Below are 26,533 nucleotides of genomic sequence, written 5' to 3'. Positions count from 1 at the left end.
TACAATGATATTGCCATATGTAGTCCATAATAATATCCTGATGTGACACTTGACCCCACCCCGCCCCCCCCCCATAAACGAAACTTATAAATGGGAGGCATAGAAATGGCGCACATAAAACAAATCTACCGCTTCTTAGACTTGCTTTCAATGAGTGACAGATCTTTAACAAACATTTCTATGTGAATATGACCGGGTCGCCCGAAAAGTTACAAATTGCAGCTTTAATTTAAGATAGCAGGTATTAGGCTAAGCCTAATACAGATGGGGAGAGCAGTTCTCTACATGGAGTTCAAATAAATGGAACCGCACACTGTCGAAAAAATAATTATCTAAAACTGAGGCTTGAATGCAAAATAAAGATGTTTATTGAAACGTGTCCAAAAAAGCTCCCTAATAATTGATATTTCTCACTTTTGTATATTTATTATATAATCTAGATCATGCGTTCTATTGTACTTGGTACTGATTCATAGATTTTCCAGTGTTTTCTTTTTTGATCATGTGACACACGCAATTAACCTTGAAATACAAGCCAGGTGTGTGTGCTGACAATTTACATTGATCTGAGGTAAAAAAGCTTATGTTTTCACCTTTTTTTATTTTGTGTTTTCATGCACTATGTTTTTTTTTGGGTACCATGATGTTTCAATAAACAACTTTATTTTGCGTTCAAGCCTCGGTTTTGGATTTTTATTTTTTCTATGGTGTGGTTCTATTTATTTGGCTCCTACACACCTGGAACAGACACTATTCAGTAGTTAGGACCTTTTGTAAAGAGCGCAGACGGCCTCTTATCATCTACATGGTGGGTGCCAGGGCTGCTAGCCATATTAAAAACAACTCCCTTTTAAAGAAGAACAGTTGTTTAGTCTCCCTGACCTCCCTCCCTCCCTGCCTGCCTGCCTGCCTGCCATAGAGAAAGGCACTCACCTAATGCACACTCTCTGGCTCTGCTCTGACTTAATGGCAAAAAGCTGTGGCGACTTTTCCGAAGCTCAAGCCCAGGGCAGCCACACACATAAGGGTGTTGTTCCTCTATTCCCCCTTAGCTGCAATCTCCCTCAATGAATGGAAGCCTTTGCTTCAACCCCCTCTCCACCACCACTCTGCTTCTTCACCCACAGCTTAATAAAATTCCATGCTAATCAAATAACCTCTTGTCTTTGACTGGCCTGGAGTCCCCTGTGTGTCCCAAAGCCATTCTGTACGTGCTGCCTGCGCCTGGAGAGAGTCAGAGCTGCTTGCCCGGCCTCTGCTCTGAGGTAGCTAGCTGGGTGTGTTCTCTCCACCCATAAAACCAAAATTATGTGGGCCGTGGTAGTTTCATGTTTCTGAGAGCTTTGCTTTTAACATTTAACTCGTAAAGCAGTTTCCAACATGTTTGGCTGCTAGGCTATGAGTAGGCTAATCAGTTCCATCAAAAACACAATGCCAGCTGTTTTTTAAGGCTGCTATGGTTATCTGTCTCTAACCTGATTTGACTTTTTGTGGCGTTTTTCTGCTAGCCTTGGCGGGGTCTGGGGTTCCAATCTGTTTTTGCTCTCTTGCCAACTCCCTGTGGAATTGCCATGTCAAATGTTGTCAAGAGAGCAGGAACAGACTGGCACCCAGGCTAGTTTGCCGCCGCCTTAGCCGAAAGCAGTGATGTTGCTCTTTTGCCCGTTGTTATTTTGACTGTGATATTTTGCCCCCGTCCTGCACTCAGGGGTAGCCTACCACTCAGACACTATGTTCCAGCCCTGTCAAGCTTATCTTCTCCCTAAATAATTTCTGTTGGAGAGAGAGATGGGACCTTATCTGTATCACTGCCCGCCTTCATCACATGGCTCCAGGCAGGCTCCTGCTCCTGAGAGCCTCTCCGCACAACCAGAATTCCTGGCATTGTGAAGGGAAAGCTCGCTGACATTTAAGGGTGCTTTTATCGTCTATATAGTGAGCTATGTGTGTTTTTCCGTAGGGCTTTTGGTAGTTCACAGGCCTAGTTTCAAAAAAGTGTCATGCCCTGGAAATCCTGGAATAGGAGTCTGAAGCTGTCTGAAATAGCATTTTTAACAAAAGCTGCATTCTAGTAACAGAATGTTATATTTAAATCCTAATTGCTAGTTGGTAGTTGGTTTCCTTGAGTTTGATCACATGTTTGGTAGAACTAATTCACCGGCTGGCATAATGGTATGGCTGGATTGATCTGCTGGAACTTGCCTGGTATGGGCCTTTGTTCCTGCCATAGCCCAGTCTATGTTTTGCCTCTTCCTTGAGCTAATGCTGAGCTGATTTCTAATGTGCTCACATTCCTAGATTTTCCTTGTACCAAATCTTTCATTCCGTCCATCCTGAACCCCAGGACGTGGGTGCTGACATTACACTATGATTCCCTAGTTCAGAGAACAACTAGATTCAGCCATGGACTGATTTTTATTATAATATTTTTTTCCTGGAGCGGATGGTCAGCGGGCCGGCACATGCAAATTGGCCGCAAGAAGCCCAAACATATATTTGACTAAAACAATCCTTTAAAACCTTGCTTTCATTTGTAGACTTTCACATACACAGAGTATACCACACATTAGGAACACCTTCCTAATATTGAGTTGCAGCCCCCCTTTGCCCTCGGAACTGCCTCAATTCAATGTGGCATGGAATCTACAAGGTGTCAGAAGCGGTCCATGTTCACTCCACCATTGTCAAGTTGGCTGGATTCCCTTTTGGGTGGTGGACCATTCTTGATACACACAGGAAACTGTTGAAAGTAAAAGCGTTGCAGTTATTGACACAAACTGGTGCGCCTGGCACCTACTAACATACCTCTTTCAAATGCACTTAAATCTTTTTTCTTGCCCTCAGAATGGCACACACACAATTTTGTATTTATTTTACCTTTATTTTACCAGATAAGTTGACTGACAACACGTTCTATTTTACAGCAATGACCTGGGGAATAGTTACAGGGGGGATGAATGAGCCAATTGTAATCTGGGGAGGATTAGGTGACGGTGATGGTATGAGGGCCAGATTGGGAATTTAGCCAGGACACAGGGGTTAACACCCCTACTCTTACAATAAGTGCCATGGGATCTTTAGTGACCAGAGAGTCAGGACACCCGTTTAACATCCCATCCGAAAGTCTGCACCTTACACAGGGCAATGTCCCCAATCACTGCCCTGGGGCATTGAGATATATATATATATATTTTTTTTTAGACCAGTGGAAAGGGTGCCTCCTACTGGCCCTTCAACACAACTTGTAGCAGCATCTAGTCTACCATCCAGGGACTGACCAGGATCGACCCTGCTTAGCTTCAGAAGCAAGCCAGCGGTGGGATGCAGGGTGGTATGTTGCACAATCCATGTTTCAAGGCTTAAAAATCTGTCTTTAACCGGTCTCCTCCCCTTCATCTACACTGATTTTTGAAGTGGATATATCAAGTGACATCAGTAAGGGATCATAGCTTTCACCTGGTCAGTCTGTCATGGAAAGAGCATTATTTAATGTTATGTATACTCAGTGTATATCTCTATGCGTGGGAATAGGGTAAGTGTACCTATTAAGCCCAGCAAAATCTAAGTTTGGACATTCCTATCATATACTATCCTAATTTTTGGAGATAAAATTAAAGGTTAATGTCGTGAAATATAATGACTTTACTTTTTAAATATATAAGACAAAATTTGATTTAAAAGCACTATTTGACCAAAAGTATATGGACACCTGCTCGTTGAACATCTCATTCCAAAATCATGGGCATTAATATGGAGTTGGTCCTTCCTTTGCTGCTATAACAGCCTCCCCTCTTCTGGGAAGGCTTTCCACTAGAAGTTGGAACATTGCTGTGGGTACTTGCTTCCGTTTAGCCACGAGCGTTAGTTGAGGTCGGCACTTATGTTGGGCGATTAGGCCTGGCTTGCAGTTGGCGTTCCAATTCATCCCAAAAGTTTTTGACGGGGTTGAGGTCAGGGCTCTGTGCAGGCCAGGCAAGTTCTTCCACACTGATCTCGACAAACCATTTCTGTATGGACCTTGCTTTGTGCATGGGGCATTGTCATGCTGAAACAGGAAAGGGCCTCCCCCAAACTGTTGCCACAAAGTTGGAAGCACAGAATTGTCTAGAATGTTATTGTATGCTGTAGTGTTAAGATTTCCCTTCACTGGAACTAAGGAGCCTAGCCTGAACCATGAAAAATAGTGCTAGACCATTATTCCTCCTCCACCAAACTGTACAGTTGGCACTATGCATTTGGGCAGGTAGCAATCCCCTGGCATTTGGGCAGGTAGCAATCCCCAAACTCTGATTTTTCCGTCATACTGCCACATGGTGAAGCGTGATTCATCACTCCAGAGAACGCGTTTCCACTGCTCTAGAGTCCAATAGCAGCGAGCTTTACCCCACTCCAGCCGATGCTTGGCATTGCGCATGGGGATCTCAGGCTTGTGTGCGGCTGTTCAGCCATGGAAACCCATTTCGTGAAGCTCCTGACGAACAGTTCTTTTGGTGACATTTGCTTTCAGAAGCAGTTTGGAGCTCGGTCCTGAGTGTTGCAACCGAGGACGGATAATCTTTTTACGCGCTTCAGCACTCGGCGGTCCTGTTCTGCACTCGTGTGGCCGACCACTTCACGGCTGAGCCGTCTTTGCTCCAAGACGTTTACACTTCACAAAAACAGTTGGCCTGGGCAGCTCTAGCAGGGCAGGAATTTGACGAACTGACTTGTTGGAAAGGTGGCATCCTATGACGGTGCCGCGTTAAGTCACTGAGCTCTTCAGTAAGGCCATTCTACTGCCAATGTTTGTCTATGGAGATTGCATGGCTGTGTGCTCAATTGTTATACACCTGTCAGCAATGGGTGTGGCAGAAATCACCAACTGCACGAATTTGAAAAGGTGTCCACGTACTTGTGCGTGTATATATAGTGTATTTGAGAAGTCCGTACTAGGCCCATGGGTGTTCAAAATAAGCCCACCTCTTAAATAGTCAATTCTTATTCATTTCTAAATGTTCAAAACTGACATTTATGTAAAATTGGAGCATATTCATTTTCCTTAAAGTTATTAAAATAAACTGATCATTACTATTATTAATCATGAAGGTAGCACTTATAACAGGGGGTGTTCAATCGGATCACACAGAGATCATTGTGGATTAAGGCTTTTGTTTTTGCCAACCAGTACAAACCGGATTCAACTAATCATAGACTTTATTCAAGATGTGATTAGTTGAATCAGGTGTGTTGTTGCTTGGTGAGAACACAAACCTACACCCATACTGGCCCTCTGTGGATAAGAAGCCATGCAACACAAACCTGCACCCGTACTGGCCCTCTGTGGATAAGAAGCCATGCAACACAAACCTGCACCCGTACTGGCCCTCTGTGGATAAGAAGCCATGCAACACAAACCTGCACCCGTACTGGCCCTCTGTGGATAAGAAGCCATGCAACACAAACCTGCACCCGTACTGGCCCTCTGTGGATAAGAAGCCATGCAACACAAACCTGCACCCGTACTGGCCCTCTGTGGATAAGAAGCCATGCAACACAAACCTGCACCCGTACTGGCCCTCTGTGGATAAGAAGCCATGCAACACAAACCTGCACCCGTACTGGCCCTCTGTGGATAAGAAGCCATGCAACACAAACCTGCACCCGTACTGGCCCTCTGTGGATAAGAAGCCATGCAACACAAACCTGCACCCGTACTGGCCCTCTGTGGATAAGAAGCCATGCAACACAAACCTGCACCCGTACTGGCCCTCTGTGGATAAGAAGCCATGCAACACAAACCTGCACCCGTACTGGCCCTCTGTGGATAAGAAGCCATGCAACACAAACCTGCACCCGTACTGGCCCTCTGTGGATAAGAAGCCATGCAACACAAACCTGCACCCGTACTGGCCCTCTGTGGATAAGAAGCCATGCAACACAAACCTGCACCCGTACTGGCCCTCTGTGGATAAGAAGCCATGCAACACAAACCTGCACCCGTACTGGCCCTCTGTGGATAAGAAGCCATGCAACACAAACCTGCACCCGTACTGGCCCTCTGTGGATAAGAAGCCATGCAACACAAACCTGCACCCGTACTGGCCCTCTGTGGATAAGAAGCCATGCAACACAAACCTGCACCCGTACTGGCCCTCTGTGGATAAGAAGCCATGCAACACAAACCTGCACCCGTACTGGCCCTCTGTGGATAAGAAGCCATGCAACACAAACCTGCACCCGTACTGGCCCTCTGTGGATAAGAAGCCATGCAACACAAACCTGCACCCGTACTGGCCCTCTGTGGATAAGAAGCCATGCAACACAAACCTGCACCCGTACTGGCCCTCTGTGGATAAGAAGCCATGCAACACAAACCTGCACCCGTACTGGCCCTCTGTGGATAAGAAGCCATGCAACACAAACCTGCACCCGTACTGGCCCTCTGTGGATAAGAAGCCATGCAACACAAACCTGCACCCGTACTGGCCCTCTGTGGATAAGAAGCCATGCAACACAAACCTGCACCCGTACTGGCCCTCTGTGGATAAGAAGCCATGCAACACAAACCTGCACCCGTACTGGCCCTCTGTGGATAAGAAGCCATGCAACACAAACCTGCACCCGTACTGGCCCTCTGTGGATAAGAAGCCATGCAACACACACCTGCACCCGTACTGGCCCTCTGTGGATAAGAAGCCATGCAACACAAACCTGCACCCGTACTGGCCCTCTGTGGATAAGAAGCCATGCAACACAAACCTGCACCCGTACTGGCCCTCTGTGGATAAGAAGCCATGCAACACAAACCTGCACCCGTACTGGCCCTCTGTGGATAAGAAGCCATGCAACACAAACCTGCACCCGTACTGGCCCTCTGTGGATAAGAAGCCATGCAACACAAACCTGCACCCGTACTGGCCCTCTGTGGATAAGAAGCCATGCAACACAAACCTGCACCCGTACTGGCCCTCTGTGGATAAGAAGCCATGCAACACAAACCTGCACCCGTACTGGCCCTCTGTGGATAAGAAGCCATGCAACACAAACCTGCACCCGTACTGGCCCTCTGTGGATAAGAAGCCATGCAACACAAACCTGCACCCGTACTGGCCCTCTGTGGATAAGAAGCCATGCAACACAAACCTGCACCCGTACTGGCCCTCTGTGGATAAGAAGCCATGCAACACAAACCTGCACCCGTACTGGCCCTCTGTGGATAAGAAGCCATGCAACACAAACCTGCACCCGTACTGGCCCTCTGTGGATAAGAAGCCATGCAACACAAACCTGCACCCGTACTGGCCCTCTGTGGATAAGAAGAAAAATAACACACACAATTTTCAATTAATTTTCTGAAAGCTGATTTCACATTTGCTGTACTGCTGTTTTTGTTAATTGTCTTTCTAAGGCCTGTCTGAAGATGGTTTCAAATCTCCCTTTACAAAGGTACAGGTGGTGGTCCAAAAAATATAATCACCTGGATGAATGAAGGACAACAATAGGACTGTGCCCACCCAAAAGTGCATGAGTAGTCACCCAATAGTCCATATTCTTGTCCCTCATTTGTTTGCATTTTAGTCCACCACTTGTAGGTCTTCTGTTCCTTATATCCCTCAAGCCTGATCTTATTCTCTCTCTGCATCAACCTGTCCATTCCAAAAATCTTGGCGAGAGTACAGAGGTTCCTAATTGTTTCTAATCTCGGTCAAGGCACCATGGCTAGATTAGGGCTGTGGTGGTCATGACATTTTTCCAGACGGTTATTGTCATGTAAAATACTGCCGGTCTCACGGTAATTGACGTTAACATAAACACGTTTAGCATTTCCAAGAACAAAAACTGCATACAAGCGCCTTTGGAACATCTACAATTTAAAAATATATATATATAAATTAATTTAATATACACCATCACAGTAAGTCCATTTATATTAGGAAAGTCTAAAACATTAGGATATGAATGAAATGTATTTCAGAAGAACAGAATGAGTTGGTCTACTGTATGTTATCTGGCTATGTGCCATGCCATAGGCTATAGATGTGTTCATTTAGCAGACAGGATATGCTTATAAGTACAGTATCATTATTTATATTAGATTTTAGAGTAAGAAGAATATAATTTAAATTGGCTGAATAAAATGAATATCTTTTTCCCATTTCGGAGCCAGCCATTTCATTACGCACTATGTTGAGCGTAGGAGTGGTCATTTGAAACGGGTAGCATAAGGTAACCAGTCCATCCAGTATGCATAATAATACACTCCACACTCAAAGGCCATTACTAAAAATGTTTAATTGGGAGGATAGGCTACACCAAATGTACCAAATACTTCTTAAATAAAAAAATTGTGTCGTGTGTAATATGCGGTAGGCTATGTATTGTATAACGGCACAATCATTATTTAAATTCCGTTTTTTGGGGGGGCTTGGGCTCATTATGCCTGTGTAAACTCTAATATGCCTATGTTTTTTTTCTTATCTTCAGTGTATGTCAATCAATCAATTTTATTTTATATAGCCCTTCGTACATCAGATAATATCTCGAAGTGCTGTACAGAAACCCAGCCTAAAACCCCAAACAGCTAGAATGCAGGTGTAGAAGCACGTGTAGAAAGCATTGTCCATTTAGGCTTTTAAAACAACATCCACAATGACCATGTTTTCCACTGTTTCAACCTGTTGAACTACTTAATTCAAATTGATCAATCAGTGAGGTGTGCTTTAAAAAAAAAAAAAGAAAGATACTGTTTTCATGATTAGTGTTTGTGGTTTTTGATTGTATTTGCATTGATGTTAGATGGACAATGGAGCCCTGAGTACCAGGCCATCAGCGACCTGATGGAGGGACAATGGAGCCCTGAGTACCAGGCCATCAGTGACCTGATGATCATTAGTGAGTTGGGTACCACCAATGCATGTTCAGAGTGCATAAATGGAGATTACTGTGACTCAACGTTAACGTGTAATTTTCCTGCAGTCATGACTGGCGGTAATACGGTCAAAGCAACAGCCCTAGGCTACATGCATAATATGCATAACTGTAGTTTTTGTGTGTTCTAAATGGCTTAAATCTGGAAAAAAATGTATGCTCACGTTCAATGAATTTTAGGGAGAGCAACACTCCCCATGTGTTTCAATGCAAACCGGGCTTAATAGGAGCATACCGGGCTTATGGTGAAAAAAACAGAATAGCAGTCTACTCATAAAATATGATGCAAAGTTAGTATTGAACAATATTTTATTTATTTATTGACATTTTGCGTTGAGTGCTTTTTGTTCTACTAAACCCTTTAAGCCCACTTGAGAGATGTCATATTTACACAATGTACAATGCTAGGTTAGTTTTAACAAAAACGCATTGAAACATGAGCTGTGAAAGATGATTTCAAGCATTCTTTTTGTAGTTCAAGTTATGTTGCTACAGTGTGACATGCAGGCACAATTGCTAGCATGAAAAACCCATATTTCTTAATTGGCAAGAAAGTGATTAATTCTCATGGAATATGCTAAGCATTGGGAGAGTATTCAGGTCCCTTCCCTTCCACATTTTGTTACATTACAGCCTGATTCTATTATTGATTAAATATATGTTTTTCCTCATCAATCTACACACAATACCCGATAATGGCAAAATGGATATTTTATTTTTGCGCAACTTGAAAGACCTAATAAAATCACCTGTGGGCCGCCAGTTGGGGAACACTGCCCTAGTTGATCCTGCCATGCGTTTCTCGGTGCGAACAAAGAAAACATGCATACATTCAAACTGCGAGCTGCTTTATTAGTGTGCACATTATGTGCAGAAACATGGAAAAAATACTGTGGTAGGTCTGTTAAGTTGACCATATTACCACCACGCTGGCGGTCACAAGTCATGACCGCAGTTAAATTCCATGTGACCTTTTAGTCATGGTAACTAGGCTTCTCCAAAACTGCTCTGATGCTGCTGATGGTCATTAGAAGCCTACCAAACATGATAACGGCTAGTCGCTAATAGCCTGGTACTCGGCACTCTATTGTCCCTCTAATCACTCTGACATCAATGCAAATGCCTAGGACCCTTGGAACAGCTTTAGAGAGCAGATAGCGTACAGAGCCTAGTGACGGGTGTTCTTATAAGCCCAGTCATTGTGCAATCGCACATGAAATGAGTTTTGACTACCCACTATTTAAAAGAGGATCCCAGCTTTCTCCTGCTGCTATATTTATTGCTCAATTCTTAAAATGAACCGCATTAATCCGCTTTACAACCTGGCATACAAGGGTGGCGTGTGAGTTTCAAGTTTGGGGAAGTACGTTTTCACCATTTAAAAAATGCACATTTCATTATAAAAAAACCAAAAACGTTCTATGCATCAAAAGTCTGCATTTGCCTTGTAGCGTTGTATTCATAATGTGATGAGTAGATTGGATAGTCATTTAGGCTAATAATATAACTCACTGTTCAATGCATGGCTGAGTGTGTGTAGGCCTAGGCTATATCAGATAGTTTCTTTCTTTGCATGGGAAAGAATGGGGCCTTTTTTATAAACACATTTCATGCAATTCTACTACACTTTATGACTGGAGACATTAGCAGAATATATTTTTATACGACTAATTACAGGGTAGCCTAATCTGCTGACACTGACAAACACACAGACACACAGATCAGTGAGAACAACATTGTCCATATAGGCCTTTTGAGAAGGGGGGAGACAGAATATGAAGTCGATCTAAAAATCCTTGAAATTGTTGCATGTTGTGTTTTTAAAATATTTTTGTTCAGCGTAGATGAGTTTGTTGCAGACAGGCCGATAGAGAGATGAATGCGATATACAAGAACATTAAGAAACTGCAATGCATAACCGATGTGATTAATAGGATATTTGTTTCTGGCAGGATATTCTTTACGGGCAATATATTTGTTGGTTTTATGTAGGATATTTGTACCTAGTTGGTAATTAAGTTACCTGCATTGGTGTGTGTGTGTGTATATATGTATATTCTCTGCTTTCTGCGCTAAGTTCTTTTAGTTGCTAATTTCTCACGGTGTATCATACAATGTGTATTTTGCAGAGTTAGGCGCTCTTGCATTAGATTAGTTTAAACTATTACATTTGTATCATTTTCATTTGGATTTAAATAGGATTTAGATAGGAAGGCATTATTTAAATTAAACTGTTCCAAGAAAAGTTGCGAATGAAAAGCATAACTGACACACAGATCGGTAGAAATGTTAAGGTAAATTGTGAAGAGTTAGTCCACATGGAAAAAGGTTGCCGACCTACTAATTCTTGTGAAGAAGTGTATCAGTAAACTGTATTCTGTAATTTAGTTACGAAACAATAGAAATGCAATTGTGTATTGCTGCTGTTTGTCTGATATCCATCAGTCCATGATCAGCGCTGTTGACCATTAGAGCATTTTGTAGAGAAAAGGGAGTAAGGCATACTATTTAGGCTTGGAATGACATGTGGTCCATTGTTTACCTTGTTACCTGGCAATGACCACATGGGTGTTTTTAAAAGAGCTGCCAGTTAAGGTGAGCTCATGAATATAAGCTCCCCGCCCACTCAGCCTGTTCTTTAAGACTTCCTGATCGAGATTTGAGAAGTAAAAATGTCTTCAATTTTGAACATTTTACTAGTTAAACAATATTATGGGTGATGTTTTGGTGATTCAAAGGCTATTTTTACATTGGAAATAGGATTACTGTGCGTGACCTTAAAAGCATCAGACAAGCTCAGTGCATCTAAACTCAGCAAAAAAAGAAACGTCCCTTTTTCAGGACCCTGTCTTTCAAAGATAATTTGTAAAAATTCTAATAACTTCATAGATCTTCATTGTACAGGGTTTTAACACTGTTTCCCATGCTTGTTCAATGAACCATAAACAATTAATGAACATGCACCAGTGGAACGGTCGTTAAGACACTAACAGCTTAGACGGTAGGCAATTGAGGTCACAGTTATGAAAACTTAGGACACTAAAGAGGCATGAGGACTGCAGATGTGGCCAGGGCAATAAAATGTCCATAATGTGAGACGTCTAAGACAGCGCTACAGGGAGGCAAGACAGAAAGCTGATCGTCTGGTGCAGTCCATGAGGTGGAGATGCACTGCAGTACTTAATGCAGCTGGTGGCCACACCAGATACTGACTGTTACTTTTGATTTTGACCCCCCCCTTTGTTCAGGGACACATTATTCTATTTCTGTTAGTCACATGTCTGTGGAACTTGTTCAGTTTATGCATCAGTTGTTGAATCTTATGTTCATACAAATATTACACATGTTTAGTTTGCTGAAAATAAACGCAGTTGACAGTGAGAGGACGTTTCTTTTTTTGCTGAGTTTGGTTGATTTTAATACAACACAGGGTGTGTCTATATATGGAAAAATACACGTTTAAGAATTGACATTGATTGGTCGAAAGAACAGGTGCTTCCTGGTCGACCCAAGATTTTGTTTTGTCAGGGACAGCCCTAGCTAGAATGCAGACTAAAAGGATGCAGATCCAGGCCCTTTACTAGATAGGCAACCCAACCCACAGTCCTCTCCTCCTCCCTTGATTTATTTCATTTAACATCATTGCCTCCTGTTTTTTTGTTGTTCCTTTTAATGTTTTCCTCTTTACTGTTCTTTTTATTTGTATCCCACAAACCAAGGAATCCCATCTGCCTGCCCTGGCTGTACTGTCTGTGTGCTTCAGTAGAGCCAGCTCGCTGAAGTGAGCTGCAGCTCTACCAGCCTCAGGACAATGTTTAATACATTGTTTAGTTGGGCCAGGTTAGCTCTGGGTTGAGGTCAGGATCCTGCCAAGGCAAGGCAGGCAGCCACGGTTGAGTTTGCTTTGCCTTGAGAATCTTAGAATCAGTACTAAGGAACTTGTGAGCAGTGCTCCTCTCTCTGTTGGAATAACTCAATTATATTTTGATGTGAAAGCCTTTGACAGCCAGTACGACTCACTGGGGCCTCATAAGGAAATGGAATGCCCGGTTCGCCATGCCTGGGTTCACTGTCATTGCCATTTATACACAATGCTTGTTAGATATGCGGTCTTTCTAGGTAAGTGTGATTTCCTGTCAGTACTGTATGTGAAGACTCTTTCTGTTAAGGCATTGAGGACAAACTCACCTCTAGTATGGTTCTTGTTGGTTGGCAAGCATTTGCCCAATGTTCTGGCCTACAGTTGAAGTCGGAAGTTTACATAATTAGGTTGGAGTCATTAAAACTCATTTTTCAACCACTCCACAAATTTCTTGTTAACAAACTATAGTTTTGGCAAGTCGGTTAGGACATCTACTTTGTGCATGACACAAGTAATTTTTCCAACAATTGTTTACAGACAGATTATTTCACTTATAATTCACTGTGTCACAATTCCAGTGGGTCAGAAGTTTAAATACGCTAAGTTGACTGTGCCTTTAAACAGCTTGGAAAATTCCAGAAAATGATGTCATGCTTTAGAAGCTTCTCATAGGCTAATTGATATCATTTGAGTCAATTGGAGGTGTACCTGTGGATGTATTTCAAGGCTTACCTTCAAACTCAGTGCCTCTTTGCTTGACATCATGGGAAAATCAAAAGAAATCATCCAAGACCTCAGAAAACAATTGTAGACCTCCACAAGTGTGGTTCATGCTTGGGAGCAATTTCCAAACGCCTGAAGGTACCACGTTCATCTGTACAAACAATAGTACACAAGTATAAACACCATGGGACCACGCAACATACTTTGGTGTGAAAGGTGCAAATCAATCCCAGAACAACAGCAAAGGACCTTGTGAAGATGGTACAAAGGTATCTATATCCACAGTAAAACGAGTCCTATATCGACATAACCTGAAAGGCCGCTCAGCAAGGAAGAAGCCCACTGCTCCAAAACCGCCGTAAAAAAGACTACGGTTTGCAATTGCACATAGGGACAAAGATCGTACTTTTAGGAGAAATGTCTTCTGGTCTGATGAAACAAAAATAGAACTGTTTGGCCATAATGCCCATCATTATGTTTGGAGGAACAAGGGGGAGGCTTGCAAGCCGAAGAACACCATCCCAACCGTAAAGCACGGGGGTGGCAGCATCATGTTGTGGGGGTGCTTTGCTGCATGAGGGACTGGTGCACTTCACAAAATAGATGGCATCATGAGGCAGAGAAAATATGTGGATATATTGAAGCAAGATCTCAAGACATCAGTCAGGAAGTCAAAGCTTGGTCGCAAATGGGTCTTCCAAATGAACAATGACCCCAAGCATATTTCCAAAGTTGTGGTAAAATGGCTTAAGGACAACATTGTCAAGGTATTGGAGTGGCCATCACAAAGACCTCAATCCTATAGAAAATGTGTGGGTAGAACTGAAAAAGCGTGTGCGAGCAAGGAGGCCTGCAAACCTGACTCAGTTACACCATCTCTGTTAGGAGGAATGGGCCAAAATTCACCCAACTTATTGTGGGAAGCTTGTGGAAGGCTACCCAAAACATTTGACCCAAGTTAAACAATTTAAAGACAATGCTTCCAAATACTAATTGAGTGTGTGTAAACTTCTGACCCACTGGGAATGTGATGAAATAAAACATTCTCTACTATTATTACGACATTTCACAATCTTAAAATGAAGTGGTGATCCTAACTGACCTAAGATTTTACTCTGATTAAAATGTCAGGAATTGTATAAACCTGAGTTTAAATGTATTTGGCTAAGGTGTATGTAAACTTCTGACTTCAACTGTACATCCCTGCATACAGGGAATTTTCCTATTCATTCCCATTATTTGGATTTTCCCACATTGACAATGCATTGCAGAAGAAGTATGCAAAAAAGGCTTTTAATATATTTTAATTAATTTGATAGGCCAAGGCTTTAGCAATCAAAGTTTGTAGAAGTTGCTGACAGAGTGCCCGCCATTGCCACGGTTTGGTTTTAGTTCCTTTTTGATAGACACCGAATGCATTTTGCATCTGTATTGCTAATGTGTGTGTGTGTGACATCTTTTAGGTGGCAAAGGGAAATGAGAGGTAAGGCTACAATTAGACCTCTGTGCCTGGCCTGTCCACAGTGCCCAGCGTTGGCATATAGAGAAGGAAGATGTGGTTGAGTCGCCCATGGAAACTAACTCCAACTGAAATGTCTGCTGAAAAAAAATAGGTGGTCTGACTAAATGTAGATTTTTACTCCCTTTCAGCATAATATAAATAATTGCCATGTTATGTCAACCACATATTTTATTTGGTATAGTCATGCACTTATGAATGTCCTTTTCATCAATAGTAGTGTGCTTTTTGTGTTATTATTTAACAATCTTAGGGATGGATGTCACCCTTCCCTGCAGCATCAGCAGAATGCAGGAGAAATACAGAGTTGGCAGGATGCAATGCATTGCTTTCCTCTGTCTGCTTTTCTAGCCATTTTCCCCAGACTGCCATATGTGAATGGTAGTGGTTTTATTTTCTTCACTGTGTGGAGTGAAGCAAACTGTAGCCTATGGACTAGAGCCATATACATGACTCTGGCTATAAACCTAGGCTTACTTTTTACATAGGCTTAGTCTGAAGAGTTAGGCTTAGCCCAGTATGCAATGGATCTGTTTTTACCTTGGTCTGAATCTGTCAAGCAACAGTGCTATACAGAGCAGTTATTTGGCCTAGATCCTTCGTATGCTGGGAATCTCAAATATTAACAGCTGGCCATATTGCATTAGTCATTACTTCCGTTTGTTATGCATTTATTGATGGTCGCTGCACGATTCACCTCCTGTGCCTGGATAGCAGATAGACTGCACACCTCTGGTGCTCTGTAATACCCTTCTCACACGACTGAGTTGAGTTGAGCTGAGCCAAGCTGTACTATGCTGGTCTGGTTACGCATCTATCATAATGGCTGGAATTGAGATAGAAACGACAGTCTGACACACAAACTCTGAAAGCGCACTGTATGATTCCAGTCGACGTAATGGCATTTAAAAAATGTAAAGAAAAGCAATCCGTACGGTCCGGGTTGGCATGATGGTGTGAAAGGTGTCAATCAGTGCATTGGTGGCAGAGGCTTTTTGGCCCTGTGCTCCTGTCTTCTCCATGTAGCCAGACAGAGACAGGAGAGATGGATAAACTCAGGTCAATTCCTGCCCGTGCCCTGCTTAACACTGGTTGCCTGGTGGATAGCTTTCTGCACAGGATTTGAAACTAGAGCCTTCATTATTCGGTAGGTCTAGTAAAGTTACTGTGGTTTACACAGCTACCGGTTTTCTCAGACCAGCAGCTGTGACCTTTGCCCATGAAAAGACGTTTCACGCATCACTGTTTGGTGCATGGATGACCTGGGTTCCATCTCCTTCCTCCACAATGCATACTTGGGCTTATGTCTTGGGTTGCTGTATCTGAAGACAATGCATATACACGTAGGCTAATATGTCTTTGTTCTGAGTTAATATTATACTGAACAAAAATATAAACACAACATGTACATTTCAGATGTAGCTGGTAAATTCGCTCAGAATATGGCTGGTGTCAGCTTAACCAGCTCTGCTAGGGTGAGTAAAATGGTCAGAGTGAGCTGTTCCCTAATTTGTGTCTGGAAGGAGCTAGCCAACGTTAGCCAGTTAGTCTGGGTGCTTGACTGCGTCCAGTGTGCGTGCGGAACACTCCGAGACCGTAACGCTCTGAATTTACTAACGGACAATCTGACAACCTCTGAGTTTACAAACCCCACGAGCATACTGGCACTCCAGATTACGTACACACCCGTAGTATAAACCACCCGTTAGTCTTGAAATCCTTGCTTGTTTAGTACATAGCCCCACAGTGAATCCTTAAAGAGATGGGTGGGGCTGAAGCTTAAAAGGGTTTGTATGATGCTGAATGGGTGTAGACAAAGCTCTCTAGTAGGTACCAAAAGATTCAAGATTCATTTTCTCAAAAGTGATGTTACAAGTTTATCAACCTTCAAAGCAGAATAACTTTCCCATTGTTCCTCAACTGTAGTGTATGATATACCATTTCTAGCTCTGAGTCTCTACTTTTATCCAATAAAAAAAATATATAATTTCACATTTTGCTACATAAGACTGAATCGAGCCAGTCGGTCACATTTTATTGATGGCAATTTGAATGCACAGAGATACCATGACGAGATTCTGAGTTCTATTGTCGTGGCATTCATCCGCCGCCATCACCTCATGTTTCATGATAATGCACGGCCCCACGTCTCAAGGATCTGTACACAATTCCTGGAAGCTGAACATGTCCCAGTTCTTCTATGGCCTGCATGCTCACCAGACATGTCACCCCTTGAACACGCTGTCGTACACATCGATACAGATTACCCGCCAATATCCAGAAACTTCGCACAGCCATTAAGGAGAAGTGGGACAACATTTCACAGGGCACAATTAACAGTCTGATCAACTCAATGTGAAGGAGATGTCGCACTGCATGGGGCAAATGGGGGTTACGTCAGATAGTGACTGGTTTTCTGTTCCACGCCCCTACTTGTTTTTTGTGACCAACAGATGCATACCTGTATTCCCAGTCATGTGAAATCCATAGATTAGGGCCTAATGAACTGAAATAGTTGCATGTTACGTTTTAATATTTTTGTTCAGTGTATCATTATTAGGCCTATATTATTAGGCCTATATTAGACATGTTATGTTTTATAATATTATTTTTAGGCTACTTTTATAAGCCTATTATTCATTATATACTCATACCATAATCAGGGGAGTGTTGAGCGAGTCCGACAACAAATCTGTGTTTTTAAATTGAAAGTCAAGGGTGTTCTTGGGGACCTTCAATGCTGCGGAACTGTTTTTGGTACGCTTCCCCAGATCTGTGCCTCGACACAATCCTGTCTCGGAGCTCTAGGAATAATTCCTTTGACCTCATGGCTTGGTTTGTGCTCTGACATGCATTGTCAACTGTGGGATCTTATATAGACAGGTGTGTGCCTTTCCAAATCATGTCCAATCAATTGAATTTTCCACACGTGGACTCCAATCAAGTTGTAGAAAAATCTCAAGGATGATATATTAAAACAGGATGCACTTGAGCTCAATTTCCAGTCATATAGCAAAAGGTCATAAATACTTTTATGTAAATAATGTATTCCCGGTTTAAAAAAAAAATATATATATACATTCGCAAAAAAGAAATCTAAACCTGTTTTCGCTTTGTCATTGTGTATAGATTGCAGAGTTTTTTTAAACATTTATTTTTAAAATGCATTTTAGAATAAGGTTGTAATTTAACAAAATGTGCAATAAGTCAAGGGGTCTGAATACTTTCTGAAGGCGCTGTTATGGTGACTATATTACCGCCACACATGCGGTCACAAGTCGTGATGGCAGTCAAATTCCATGTGACCGTTTTGTCATGGTAATTAGGCTCCTCCTAGCTCTGCTGCTGATGGTCATTAGTAGCCTACCAAACTTGCTAACTGAATAATACTCTGCACTCTTATTGTCCCTCTAATCACTCTTACATCAATACAAATGTAATGGAAAATCCAATCAAACACTAAACGAGAGCTCATGTTGCACAACATTTCTATAGGGTGTGCAATTGCGTGAGAAAATAATGATGGCCTCTTAGAGTTTTCTATAGGCTAGGCCTACTATATTTATTTCTCAACCTCGCTAATATTAAGCACATTGCTTCTCTGTAAAACAGGAGTATAGCCCACCTGGCTGGCATGAAAATGAACCGTGGGAAAAGCGTCCTCCATTCGCTATTTAAGTCCATGGATGACATGTATTTCTTTCCCCAGCTGCCCCTTTTTCGAGACGTGCATGATAATGGTCCATTCTTCTAAATAAAATAAAAAATGTCACATTATTTACTATATGTAAAGACAAGATTAAATCAAGTATAGTGTGATGAGTGACAATATTAGCTTATCACTTGTGAATGATATATTATAATGTCCTGCTTAAGACAAACGGTGCATGCTTTGTTTTGGGCAACACTTCATGTAATGAAGCACATTAAGCCGCTTTACAACGGGTGTGGCATACATACGCAGCGCGTGAGTTTCAAGTTTGGGGAAGATCATATTCACCATAGAAATACACCTTTTATAATATGTATAACATGCATATTCGCAATTGTGGTCACTTTTGTCAATGCTGTTTTCCTGCTAATGGAAGATTTTTGCGCTTATAGCCTACTGTCTTGTGCGCATTGCTGCGCTCCGTAATGTTTAGAAATAGGCTTGTAGTTTATCAACATTTTTAGCATAACATTCTGATCTGTTGCATCAGCCTCATTGCTTAAAACATTTTTTTTTAAATGCTATTGATTGAATTAATTTGGGATCTATCGCATCCCACAACTGTCCAAGAGTATATTTGGAATATTTATTTCTGGCACAGACTAGAGTAGGTCAACTTTTGTACTATGGGTATTGTAGATTGACATAAGGTAGTGCTTTTGCTGTTCGTTAGGGCTACTCATCTTGTTGTCTGCCGAAAAGTAAATGTGGACAGTTCTTCCAATATTCTCCTCAGAAGGACGTGCGCAGTTGCATCTCATATGTGTCTGTCTTTACTTGTAGAAGAGAAAAGATCCAATCATGTGACTGAGAGCCATGTGAGTCAGAGGTTCTTCGGCATGCAGTTGGGAGAAGGGAATTATATTCAGCCACTGGCTGCAAAAGGCATGTTTTTTTTAGGGGGATTATGGCCACACAGGGATGCAGCCGGGAAATTAGAGGCTTGTCAAATGAGAGACTGATGAAGTGTGTGCAGCCTGCGCAAAAAACAAAGCAGACCTCATGACTTTTCATGCAACTTTTTTTCAAATCATCATTAGTCACATCTTGCAGCCTTAGAATGTTTTAAAATTCAAAACATATATCCCAACATTTTTATCACAACTGAAGTTACATAATCCTAAATTAAGCATATAGGAGTACCTATTTCTTAACTGCTCAACCACAGAATAGCCGCATGTGAACACTCCCTCAAATCGTTTGGAGAAAATATCCTTTCTATTTTATTCAGCTTTGTTCAATTGCATTCTTCATATTATAAAACAATGCCACGTAATTCTAAGCAAATCTTGTCTGCTAAATGAGCTAGTGTAGCCCACAGCCATATGGCATAGCCAGATCAGGGCCTAACATAAGGACAATGCAAAGTATGCTATTCTGTTCTTCTGAAATAGACTACATTTTCCTCATATGTTTCTTTAGACCTGTCTAAAATACATCATGGATTTATTGTGATGGTGTGTAGGCTATATTACATGGATTTATTAGACTTGTTAAAATTTAGATGTTCCAAAGATCTGCATCTCAGTGGCTTGTAGGCTATGAGTGGAAGCCAGGAGATGCTAAATGTGTATGTTAATTAATGGTCAGTTACCTTGAGACAGGCAATTATTTTCTTGACAATCACCGGCTGACACAATTTCATGACTGCCACAGCCCTAGGTTTGCAAATATAGTTTTTCTAAAATGAAAAGACATTAGTGCAACACATTTGGCAGAAAATAGCTTAATTTTCATCAGGAAACAGAAGGGCAACGTTTTTAGGCCACACCAGTAAATTAGCTTACAATGAAAAAGCAATGTCTTTTTTTGCATAAACGATGCACGGCCATCATATTTCTAATTTTTATCATAGAAAGAATGGAACCAGCTACATTTCTTAATGTTTTGCTTGGCCTTAATCTTGCATTTTTCTGGAGAAAAGTAGGCTACACTGACAAGTACCGAAGAAAAGTATAGACTGATAGAATGCCCGTTCGTGAATTCTCATTCGAGTGGAGAACTGAAGTACAAAATTAGTCTGATACCGATCAGAAATGACCATAAGGAGCGTTTTAGATATTCGTTTACAAAACGCAGCAAGATATTTCTTATGGGTTATATATTTTATATATTGTTTGAAAAACACATTTTGTGTTGTGATCCCTGCAGTTGTGATGCAGGATATCTTATTCTCACCCACTTGCCGCTCTTCCATGGTCAAGCTTAGCCCCTCGTCTATATTGCCTAAAGTGTCGTTTCCAGGCATTTTGACTCCAGCTCCCAGTCCGTGGTGATGGAGTGTGCCGTCAGTCAGCAGTCATATAGGGCGTCAGGTGCAGCTAGAGAACTCTGGGTCTTCCTTTCCTGTGGCGGTCCTCATGAGAGCCAGTTTCATCATAGCGCTTGATGGTTTTTGCGACTGCACTTGAAGAAACTTTCAAAGTTCTCAATGTTCCAGATTGACTGACCTTCATGTCTTAAGTAATGATCGACTGTTGTTTCGCTTTGCTTATTTGAGCTGTTTTAGCCATAATATGGACTTGATCTTTTTCCAAATAGCTCGATCTTCTGTGTATTAAACCTACCTTGTCACAACACAACTGATTGGCTCAAACGCATTAAGAAGGAAAGAAATTCCACAAATTAACTTTAATCAAGGCACACCATTTGGTGGCCCCCTTTCACCCTATGTTGGTGTCAGAAGTCTGGCACTATGGTGTGATAGAGCATCTGCTAAATGAACTAAATACAAATGTATGTAAAAAATTAACAATCGCAAAGCATGCAGAGTATTATTCTAATGATCTCTGCCCCAAAACAAAGCCAATAATGAATACCTAGTGTGTGTTGCAGATCATTTAGCTATTTTCACATGTACATTTACATTTTTGTGATTTAGCAGACACTCTTAAGGCGTCAGCATGCTTCAGTTCGGCTAGCGCCTAGCTTAATTCTTCTAACCGAACAAGTGTGCTCGCATACTCCCTTAAGACTGTCACTTGAAAAAGTGGCAATAATACTTTGTCCATTTTGAGACATTGTATCCAGTACTCACTTCCTCAAAATTGTCAGAATGAATCTAAAATAACTCAAGAAATTCTGCTGAGGAGATCTTAGTCGAGCAATTTTACATTTGAGATGTTTGGTGCAGTATTTCTCAATTAAAACATTTGCATTGTTATTCAAATACTTTATTGAAGATTCCGTACTGTTGACCAATCTCCGACGAAGGGGCGTAGACTTTGGCTCCGAACTTTGACTTGTCTTTAGATAAAATCTTGTGTTCCTGAACAGCCGATTTTAATAAATAAATAAATAATAATAATAAAAAATAAATATCAACGAAGTCCCCAAAAAACGGACTTGTGGGGCGTCTGTTTCTCAAACTAGACACTAATGTACTTGCTCAGTTGTGCACCGGGGCATCCCACTCCTCTTTCTATTCTGGTTCTGTTCTGTGAAGGGAGTAGTACACAGCAATGTACGAGATCTTTAGTTTCTTGGCAATTTCTTGCATGGAATAGCCGTCATTTCTCAGAACAAGAATAGACTGACGAGTTATTTGTTCCTGGACATTTTGAGCCTGTAATCGAACCCACAAATGCTGATGCTCCAGATAACTCAACTAGTCTAAAGAAGTTTTATTGCTTCTTTAATCAGTTTTATTGCTTCTTTAATCAGAACAACAGTTTTCAGCTGTGCTAATAATTGCAAAAGGGGTTTTCTAATGATCAATTAGCCTTTTAAAATGATAAACTTGGATTAGCTAACACAACGTGCCATTGGAACACAGGAGTGGTGGTTGCTGATAATGGGCCTCTGTACCCCTATGTAGATATTCCATAAAAAATCGTCCATTTCCAGCTACAATAGTAATTTATAACATGAACAATGTCTACACTGTATTTCTGATCAATTTGATGTTATTTTAATGGACAAGAGATGTGTTTTTCTTTCATAAACAAGGACATTTCTAAGTGACCCCAAACTTTTGAACGGTAGTGTATGCATCAACTCTTCCAAACTGTTTCGGCTGGGAAGCATGCGTACGCCTTTATCCAAAGTGACTACCTATACTAAAAAATATATATAAACGCAGTTGCAGTTCATATAAGGAAATCAGTCAATTGAAATAAGTTCATTAGGCCCTAATCTATGGATTTTACATGACTGGGCATGGATGAAGCCATGGTTGTGCCTGGGAGGTTATGATTTCACCCCTCCCACATAAAATGGCATTTTTACAGACAAATAGTCTTTAGCATTTGAGAGCGAGACGTTTTTTGTTTTTTTCAGGTCATGAAACATGGGACAAACACTTTTTACATTTTGCGTTCATATATTTAGGGTATTTACCGTCAGTGCATTCAAGTGAGGTAGATAAACATCACATTCATAGCAAATAAAATGTTCTGTAACTGTTTCTGAGAATGTTATTGCTGTTCGGGATGGCTACTTGCAAATGCATTTCTGTATTAAAAAAAACCCCCCAAGTATTTTAATTTCAATGCATTTCAAAATACAAGTGTTTTGTAGTTATGATACATTGATATTTTTGCCCATTCCTGTCCGCCATCTGGAGCCATAGTTACTTAAGAGCATTCCTCTCTTCTTGTCTGAGCTGCAGCTGACTCACCATGTGGCTTTTCTTTTTGTTTCCCCATGAGGAGGGTCGGGCCTATCTGTCTGTAGTATCATCTGTTGTTTTTATTTCACACAGCTTGGTTGATCAAGTCATAACTAGGTAGACAAAGGTCACCGTTCTGTGCTCACATGTCACACAACAGAATGCAATACATCTATGCCCTACTCAATCAGTCCATCACACTTGACTCAAATACTTCCTTCTCACTTGTGTGGGAGCCAAGGAAAGAACCATACATGTCCTGCTGCTGTTCAATTGCATGCAGCTCAGATAACTTTTTATAGACCTAGATATCAAGGTGTGAAATAATATTAACATGGCCTTAATCTAAAAATATTTTTGCCTTAACAATTTTCTCCATGAGGCAGCTGTTCCCCAGTCAATTGAGCACACAAAAGAGTCACCGACAAAGAAGTTTGCTTCTGCTGCAGCCTTCTCTGTAAAATATAACGCTTTGCAGCAGCGATTCGGTCCTGCTACAGGCCTGGCTAAAACTGTTCTCTTTGATGTGGTCCTGCCCTCTTTGTGTGAGACATCCTGGATTAAGGAAGATTAGGTTGGCTGGCCCGGCAGCACTTCTTCTGCTCCAGCATGGCCCGACCGACCTAGGCTCTGAGGAGGTCCCTTTTGTTCACACCTGGGTGATGAAGGGGGATTAATATGTTTATTTAGGGAATCAATCATAGTGTTGGAATAAAATCATATGGATGACCTCATGTCACGAGATGTAGAGAGGACTGTTTCACTGCAGTGTTGACATTGACGTAATCTTTTTCCCATTATCTACTTCCATTCGAGTCAAGGTGCTAATTGTCTAAGCCTTGCCAAGTTGACTTAAGGTAGAAACTCGGTCAACCAGAAAGGTTTGCATTGAAGAGAGCTCCCTGACCTGTGAAATTCAGGCAATTATTACAGCCCACTGTTTTATGTCATCCGATGTAGTGCTTTCTCATTCTTCAGTTTCTTCAGTTGCTTTTCTAAGGAGTGGCTGGTGTTTAGTGAAATCTCAATGATTGTTAGTGTGAAGTCCAATGCTTGTGGCTAACCTGCCCATTTTTATAATTAGTTTCTTATGAACATAGATTTGAGATCTTGCTGTAGGGGAATGAGTTGTTCAGTCAGACTGAACAGGCTTTGTCCATCTTTTTAGTTGGAGACCAAATGTAGTCAGGCGTTTGATGTCAGACCATTGCTGTGATTGTGTGTAGTGCACTAACTCTATAGCTTAATGTGACTTGCAGGGCTCTACGCTGACTTTTTTTTTTACAAGGAAATGTGTGCACTTACATTGGAAAATGTAGGCGCACATAAAGACATTTTAGAGCTCAATGAAAAATATTTTATATAAGGAAGCTAGAATCCTTTCTTTTTCTAGGTGCGTTTGTGCTCCTAAATGAAAATTCCAGGTCGTACAGCAAAATATTTAGCCGCATTTGCGAGTAAAATGGTCACCACTGTAGAGCCCTGCCTTGATGCTTTTTTTCTATGGTCTGAAACTCCCTAAACATCTATAAAGTTGTGAAACAAAACCCTTTTCAGTCTGTCATTAGATCAGCTATCAATCAGTTAAAACTAAATTGCAACCATTTAGGCTACAAATGGCACAGAAATATGATCTTTTGATTTGCTGAAAACCTTGGCCTCTGTTGGCTAAGCCAGGTTGGGGCTACTGCTTGCAGGGTTGCTTATTGTGAAGGTTTGGGTATATCGCTGGTTTATAGCCTATAGCCTCCAGGTAACACGCCATAGCTTTCTTCTACTGTAGACCAGCTAAGAGCTGGTTAGAGTATTGTAGATTAGTTGCCCTATTTGTGGACTTAGGCCTTGAAGACTATACATTTTATTGATGCTTCTCTTCTCTCTTCTCTAGGATGGCTTGGATGCGTTGGTGTACGACCTTGACTTTCCAGCCTTGAGGAAAAACAAAAGCATCGACAACTTTTTGAATAGATGTAAGTAACTAGCCCATACGAGGCTCTTTTCCCCATTTGTCATCCTTCCTTTGAATCTGTGACTTCCATCATGTAGTGCTTTAGTGTTTCCCCTAGAATATGTTTTCAGCAATGGTGACTAAGTTAGCGTAGGTGGGGGGTGGTGGTGAGCGTGGCCAATGGCGCAATCTCCAACATTTTTAGAGGCTTTCCTCTTGGCTGCAGAGACACAATTTAGCTGTTTCAAAGAAAATTTCCTGCAAATATACACATTTTGCCACGCGGTTGAGAGAATGATGTTTTTAAAGCTCATTTTCTGTAATTCTACACATATTGCCATGGCTATCTGAGTGACTCAAACATAACAACAAAATCGATGGGGACCCCATTACCATTTTAGATTCTCCCTGATTGTCATTTTTTTCTCCCCAATTTCGTGATATCCAATTGGTAGTTAGTCTTGTCCCATTGCTGCAACTCCCGTACAGACTCGGGAGAGGCAAAGGTCGAGGGCCGTGCGTCCTCCGAAACACGACCCCGCCAAGCCACACTGCTTCTTGACACACTGTTCGCTTAACCCGGAAGCCAACCGAAACAATGTGTCGGAGGAAACACCGTACACCTGGCAACAGTGTCAGCGTGCATGCGCCCGGCCCGCCACAGGAGTCGCCAGAGAGCGATGGGACAAGGACATCCCGGCCGGCCTAACCCTCCCCTAACCCGGCCGACATTGGGCCAATTGTGCGCCGCTTCATGGGTTGCGCCTGGCTGCAATACAGCCCGGTATTGAACCCGGGTCTGTAGTGACGCCTGCGATGCATTGCCTTAGACTGCTGCGCCACTCAGGAGGCCCATTACTGTCGTTTTTATATTGGTGATTTTAGTTCTGATGATATTATAAAATAATATCGCACTCCATTATCTTTTCTATATGTTTTATCTGGCTTTAGTCGTTTAAGTTTACACTTTTTATTTTGAGTCGCGGCAATGATTTAGCAGTGGCGGCAGGAGAGATTGGAGGCTGTTTTTAGGTCACTGCCTCGCCTCTGTCCAGGCCCGGGTATAATTCTGTCTGCAGCTTAGCCCACTCAGGGTCCCCAACAAAGGGGCTTTCATGAGTGGCTGGTGACCCACATGGTGTCTATCATGATGCGTTCCTTTCACCACTACACCCTCTATGACTGTAGAACTTATGGAGGCTATGGCATTTTTACACATGGACTTTTGTCATTTGTGTTTGTGAAGAATTGTT

General features: G+C 41.8%; 1 protein-coding gene across 4 annotated transcripts in view; it reads left to right on the top strand.

The window, feature by feature from the left end:
* Positions 1 to 26,533, top strand: part of LOC129824183 (rho-associated protein kinase 1-like) — a 69,095-nt gene that overhangs the window by 9,824 nt on the left and 32,738 nt on the right. For all 4 annotated transcript variants that reach the window (XR_008754723.1, XM_055883617.1, XM_055883619.1 and 1 more), the window contains exon 2: positions 25,221 to 25,302. Coding sequence is in view for 3 of the 4 variants with exons in the window: in XM_055883617.1 (XP_055739592.1) it covers positions 25,221 to 25,302 (82 nt within the window). In the remaining variant the exon portion in view is untranslated. The remainder of the gene's footprint in view (positions 1 to 25,220; positions 25,303 to 26,533) is intronic.

The sequence above is a fragment of the Salvelinus fontinalis genome, chromosome 26 (genome assembly GCF_029448725.1).
Source record: "Salvelinus fontinalis isolate EN_2023a chromosome 26, ASM2944872v1, whole genome shotgun sequence".
NCBI lineage: Eukaryota > Metazoa > Chordata > Actinopteri > Salmoniformes > Salmonidae > Salvelinus > Salvelinus fontinalis.
This window is presented reverse-complemented; position numbering and strand designations above follow the sequence as displayed.